This window comes from Mus caroli, chromosome 6, assembly GCF_900094665.2.
Source record: "Mus caroli chromosome 6, CAROLI_EIJ_v1.1, whole genome shotgun sequence".
NCBI classification, from domain to species: Eukaryota; Metazoa; Chordata; class Mammalia; order Rodentia; family Muridae; genus Mus; species Mus caroli.
This window is the reverse complement of record NC_034575.1, coordinates 100,365,271-100,371,427: the sequence shown is the minus strand read 5'-3', so window position 1 is coordinate 100,371,427 and position 6,157 is coordinate 100,365,271. Positions and strand designations below refer to the sequence as shown.

The window sequence follows — 6,157 nt, the reverse complement described above, 5'->3', positions numbered from 1 at the left end:
TAGCCCTGGCTGTCCTGGAACTCACTCTGTAGACCAGGCTGGCCTCGAACTCAGAAATCCGCCTGCCTCTGCCTCCCGAGTGCTGGGATTAAAGGCGCATGCCACCACACCAGGTGGCATATTTTTAATGAATGGTGTCACTGTGATTCTGAGAAGGTTTAGAATGGTAGAAGTTATCATGTCCCAAGAGTCATACAAAAATTATTTATGTATTGTTCAAGAGTCATTATCAATCAATAGGTATTCATTGGATAAATTTAATTTGACTAGTTTTTGAAACATATTGGAAAAACAGATGTATAAAATGAACTATGATTGTTTCATTTTAAAGGAAATTTAACATATAAGCTATCTAATTCACAGATGTATGCAATGTTATTTACAGAGAAAAACCTAACAGTCAGGAGATATTTTATGTACTGCTGAGTATAGGGAGTTAATAAAAAGCCTAGACATTTAAGGCTATTTTTCAGTGTCTGGTAAATGGATCTATATTTTATCACTGTGAGGATCACATTAGAAAAGACCTTTGGATTAGAGATAATCCCTTATTGCGCACATTCAAAAGTTATTCTCATATTACTTAGGACACGTTCTAGAGATGGAAAAATAGCTCTGAAGTGGGGTTTCAAAGAAGTGGAGAAATCTAATTTTGTCTTAGATCAGTACAGCAGCCAATAATAAGAAAGTGAGATTTTAATATTACGGAAAGGAATTTTCCTGATGTTCTGTGCCAAAGGTGTAGAGGTTTTGCTGGCTTAAAGGCATCCCAACCTGTTACTAATACACAATTATGTGAATAAAACCAACTACCTAAGGCAGGATAGGCTCAGTTCTAATTATGCATTGTGAACAATTGGATGTTAATTAATCTTATTTTGAAGGAGAGTGGTGCAAGGTTTTCATCTATAGGAACTGCTGGTTAATTAGGCATGGAGACACTCCAGGCAGTCTATTTCTAGATGTCAGAGACGGATAAAGGATATGTCAAATGCTCAGTAATTTGTCCACCATCTTAGACAAGTGCACATTTTCTCTGGCCATGAGTGTGGTACATGGGGCAACAAATTTACTCAGAATAAATCGCCAGCCCCAATCACTATCAGAATGTTAGACATTTTGTTGTTGCTGTTGTTGTTTGTTGTTGTTGCTGCTGCTGTTGTTGTTGTTGTATAAATTCCAATTAGAAAACCCCACCATACCCGGCACTTGAAATCTGTTTAGTAATTTCCCTTAGAGCAATGTTTGAATAATAAAAAGGTTTTTTTTTAAAAAAAATTAAATCAACCATGACAAAAACAAAACAAAACAAAACAAAACCACCTTACTTTCCAAGGGCAAAGCATTCCAGTTTTACAGATGAATCCTTTGCAGCTTGTATTGTTTCAGGAAAACGCACTTCAATCTTTGGCTCATATTCCCCCATGACACCTGTTAAATACCAAAACAGCTAGCAGCATTTCTGGAGAACAGAAGTTTCCTATGAAGTAAATGCTTCATTAACCAAAATTTGACTCTTGGATTTTAAACAAAGTTAGGGTTTCCAATAATGAGATGGATGCATGCTTCTTAGTTTTCAACAAAGATCCTTCACTAGGGACATTCATTTCCACCCTCATTTTATGGAACTCATTGGTCCAGATACATTGGTCAGAAGGAAAATTTAGTTAATACTATCAGAAGTCTGATACACACCAGAATTCAAAATACCACTATTCTGCAACAAAATCAATAAAGTAACTGTACAACCGAACTTTAAAAATCTATACTATAATCAATGAAACAGGTTTTGCAGCAAAGTTCATAATGTGTTTGTGAAAGTTCTACTTTCACTGCTTTAAGGTTTTAATAGGAATTATTAAAATAAGGTTAGAATAGAACAGTGTTTTCAGATGTCATAAACACACTACTTGCCAAAAAAGTTACAAAAAAAAAATAGTTTTAGGTGATTTTCATCTGAATTAATCAATACTATATTGGGATTGTTTTAGAACTGCAAGTATTTTATAAAGTAAGATGATAAACTTCATCGCAACTCATTTCTACCACAAGTAAATGAAATTTGGATGGTCAGCGAGACATTGTGAAGTGCAGAAATTACAATATAAATACAAAAATACACATATCTAACTTCCACACCTTTATTAGTTCAATGTCATAATCAATGCTAATTCTGAAGCTAAGTTGGCTGCTTTTAGTTTGCTTTCCCCTTTTTCTGAACAACTGGTAAGTCTTACATGCCAACTCTTAGAGGAGCTAATTGATTTACATTATACACAATGTTTACAATGTACTTTTACCATTAAAATAAAGAAGAGAGCAGGGGAGAGGTAGGAGAAGAGAGAAATTAAGATGGCGGAAGTAAAAATAAAGAACAAACAAAAATAAAACAGGAAAAATGTTGTATAATCTCTATGCAAATTGTTAGCTTGAGCACTTTGCCACTCATGAGCAGAGTAATCACAGAACAGGAGAAAATGAACTCACAAATCTAATGTTTGCTGATATCTGAATAAGACCCTGGTAGGAATATTTGAATAGTTACTGGCTCTGAAATTGCTTCCATGAGAACTCTGGGGAGCTGGCTTCATAGCTTGATTATCATTATATCCTTGCTTGTCTTAAACTCTTCAGGGGTGGGAGGGGGGACACAATTCTATGAGGTATTGCCTTTCAAGTTCAAAATCTGATAATAAAATGAACTAACAGAGTTTTTATCTTTACATATCCCACTGTGAACATTTAATTAGAGAATCAACTAGAGGATTTTTTTCCACTTAGATGACTTTCTAGCTCTCTAAATCTTGCACCAGCTCTGACTTGACTAAGCTACAAAGCTCATCAGAGACCAATCTGACTTCCATTCCTCAGAGACATAATTTAGTATGAGTCTTCCACACCATAATTCTTTGGAATGCTTTGCTTTCCTTGGGCACAATATTTTTTTTCTGTTTTGTTTTCCGTTTTGCCAGCCAGGTAAATAAAGGGTGAACAACGGCAGCAAAATAATGGCAAGGATGGAAAAGAAAGAGGACAATAAGACAGGTTGCAAAATGTGTTCATCAATTCAGTATGAAAATTTGGCAGCATCCACATGCACACATACACACACGCCAGGTCCCCCCAGACAAACATAATTTTTTACACACCAGTCCTTAAGCAATGAGAAGACAAATTCTTCTGGTGCCAGAAACAAAATGGCACGGTATGCCCAGAAACATGTAAATTGTACCATCCGGGTATTGAACTACAAAATTCCCTTTTTAATTTTTTTTTTATTTTAGTAATGTCTCATCGCACTGTGCATTTGAATTTCATCTAAAATCCAGTGATTTGGTTCCAGTTTTTTTTTTTTTAAGGCTCTGAAGACCTGCCCACAATGTAAGAGTCCAGGGGGGAGTCTGAAGATAATTTATGTTCTTACCATCAGTGCGCAGCACTAAAGGCGTAGGTGGACCTTGGACACTTCTATGGGCCTCTTTGTTTGTGACAAAGCAAGTATAATTGCCCACATCAGACGGTTCTACTTTGGCAATGTACAAGTTCCCTGTATCTTGAGATACAAATCGTCGCTTGTCCTCTTGAACATACAAAGGGCTATCATTGAAAGTCCAGGCATATGATAATTCTGAAACATAGAAAAAATGCATTATCTCCACTGCAACCGTATCTATAAATTATTAAAAATTTATCTATAAATTCAGTGTTATGTCTAATCACTATAATAAAAGTCTGCCTATATTGGTCTAATTTATAGCTACTCAAAAGAGAATAAGTAGAATATTCCCTATATTCATTTAAACCTCAGTTTGGGAGATACAAAAGTTCCTTCTCCATCACCATTTTCTTTGGCTAAGGAAACAAGCACAGGATATTTAGAGAATAAATGGTAATTTTCCTTAGCAAAATCCACAGAATATATAAAGCTCTGCTGGTTAATGGGGTCAAGGTAATTTTTTAGTGCTACTCATTTCGAAGCAGTGTTTTTCAGTATGTTTTAAGAGGGATTACACACACAGGAGTTGTAGTTCAAATTTTAATTAAAAAAATTTAATTAAAAATTTTAAGTTTCAATATTCTAGATCTTTAGTTCATTCTGTGAATTGAATATAATTTCTGGGCAAATTTCTGTGTGTTAAGACACTGTAATAAAGCAAAACATGTGCCTTCTGGACACAGTAGTTCCTGCTGAGAGAGGTGTGTGGATAACAGCAACATAATGAGATGGTTAGTTTTAAGTGTTAACTTGCCACACCTTAGAATCAATTGGATGAAGTGTCTCAGATACAGATCTGTTTAACTTATAGTCATGACAGTGGGAAATTGTTATCTGACAGAGCCCACTTCGGGCAACATCGTTCCTTGGGCTGGCCTTGAACCCAGACATCTGCTTGCCTTTACTCTTGGGATTAAAGGTGTGGACCACCATGCCTAGACCTAAATTTAGCTAGATAGGATCTTGCCCCAAATTCCCACTCCCTTAATCTGATATCTCCTAGAACATAGGAATGAGTTCCATTCTACTTCCTGGTACCCCTTTAATACTTGAATCATGTAATTTCTCTTTTTCCTTTCTCAGCTTGCTGATTTTCATTAAAACGGTTTTCATAGGAGTAAACTTCAGTAACCCTACAACAGCATTGATACCAGGCTATTTTGAGACTTCCTTTTTCAAAGCAATTAATATAAATCTCTTCACCTTACCCTCAGGTAAACTGCAAAAAGCAGCCACAAAAGCAGTCTCTATGCCACATAGTATAACTCATCTTCACTGAAATATGCAGGGTCTGAACAACTCAAATTACTCTCAGCAACAAAGTCTTCATATTCCTACAAGCATAGCTCATTAAACGCCATTTAAAGTACTCCACTTCTTTCCATATCCAAACTCCCAAACTTCATATTCTTCCAAACAAAAAATTGTTAGCCCTATTACAGCAATAGCCCAGTCCCTAGTACTAACTTTTGTCTTATTTCGAGTTTTACTGCTGTGATTACACACCATGACCAAAGCCATTCTTATAATGATAACATTTTATTGGGGCTGACTTTGAGGTTCACAGGTTCAGTCCATGATCATCAAGGCAGGAGCACAGCAGTGTCCAGGAAGGCATGGTGCAGGAGGAGTTGAGATTTCTACATCTTCATCTGAAGGCCACTAGAAAGAGACTGGCTTCCAGCAGATAGGAAGAGGGTGTTAAAGCTCATGCCCACAGTGAGACATTTCCTCCTACATGGCTAAACCTATGTCAATAAGGCCATACCTTCTAAGAGTGCCACTCCCTAGGACAAGCATATACAAATCATCACACCCACTTCTAATGTGGATTATGCCTTCTGCTGGAAGCCTATATAAAAACATGTTGGAAAAAAAAAAGCCTTTGCTCTTTGTCTGCTTGCTTTCACATCCCTAATAAGTTCTTTCCTTCATTGGCATTAGAGCCTACTACTTTGGGATTCCAGTGTATACTGAACCAGTAGAGACATTTGTCCACATGGACTGAACCACTATTACACTCTTGGCCCTTCCTTCCATTCATTGTCAGTCATTGTTGGAATGGATGCCTCTGTAGCATGCATTCTAATAAATACCCTTTCTTTATTTAAAGAGAGAATCATCCTATAAGTTTTATTACTCTAGAGAAGTGTGACTAATACACATGCCTACATTGTTTATTAGAGTATTAATTTTATAACAGCAACAGAAATGATGCTAGCAAACAAGGGAAGTATACTCCAATGAAGTGTGTTCAGGAGAGTCATTTCAGAAGAATTACCTCCAAGAGGGAGAACTGTAAGAGTAATGGACAAGTAGATCAATATAGCATACAAGAAACAAGAGAAAGCAGTTCAAGGTGAAAGACAAAATGAATTGCATGTATTAATCTTTAATCATTTATCATTTCTTTGAAATGCTTATATGTAAATTTGAATTTCATAAATAAATATGTAATGAATGAAAATATACACAGATTTCAAATGTTCAGTTATATGAGGTATGAATATTACATATGTCCACAGCACACAACACTAAACTAAAATATTAACCATTGGTGTCTTTTAGAAATGGTTTCAGCGGGGCAGTTGTGGCACATGCCTTTAATCCCAGTACTTGGGAGGCAGAGGCAGAGGCAGAGGCAGAGGCAGAGGCAGAGGC

At 36.3% G+C, this 6,157-nt stretch overlaps 1 protein-coding gene across 6 annotated transcripts in view; it reads right to left on the bottom strand.

Moving 5' to 3' along the window:
* LOC110295968 (contactin-6) overlaps positions 1-6,157 on the bottom strand; it is a 355,090-nt gene that overhangs the window by 132,209 nt on the left and 216,724 nt on the right. For 5 of the 6 annotated variants that reach the window (XM_021164391.2, XM_029478903.1, XM_021164390.2 and 2 more), the window contains 2 exons: positions 3,425-3,628; positions 1,329-1,431 (listed from right to left, as the gene is read on the bottom strand). In XM_021164391.2, coding sequence (XP_021020050.1) covers positions 1,329-1,431; positions 3,425-3,628 — 307 coding nt within the window. Of the gene's footprint in view, positions 1-1,328; positions 1,432-3,424; positions 3,629-6,157 lie in introns of those variants that run through there. The other variant, XM_029478905.1, reaches the window with a different exon arrangement.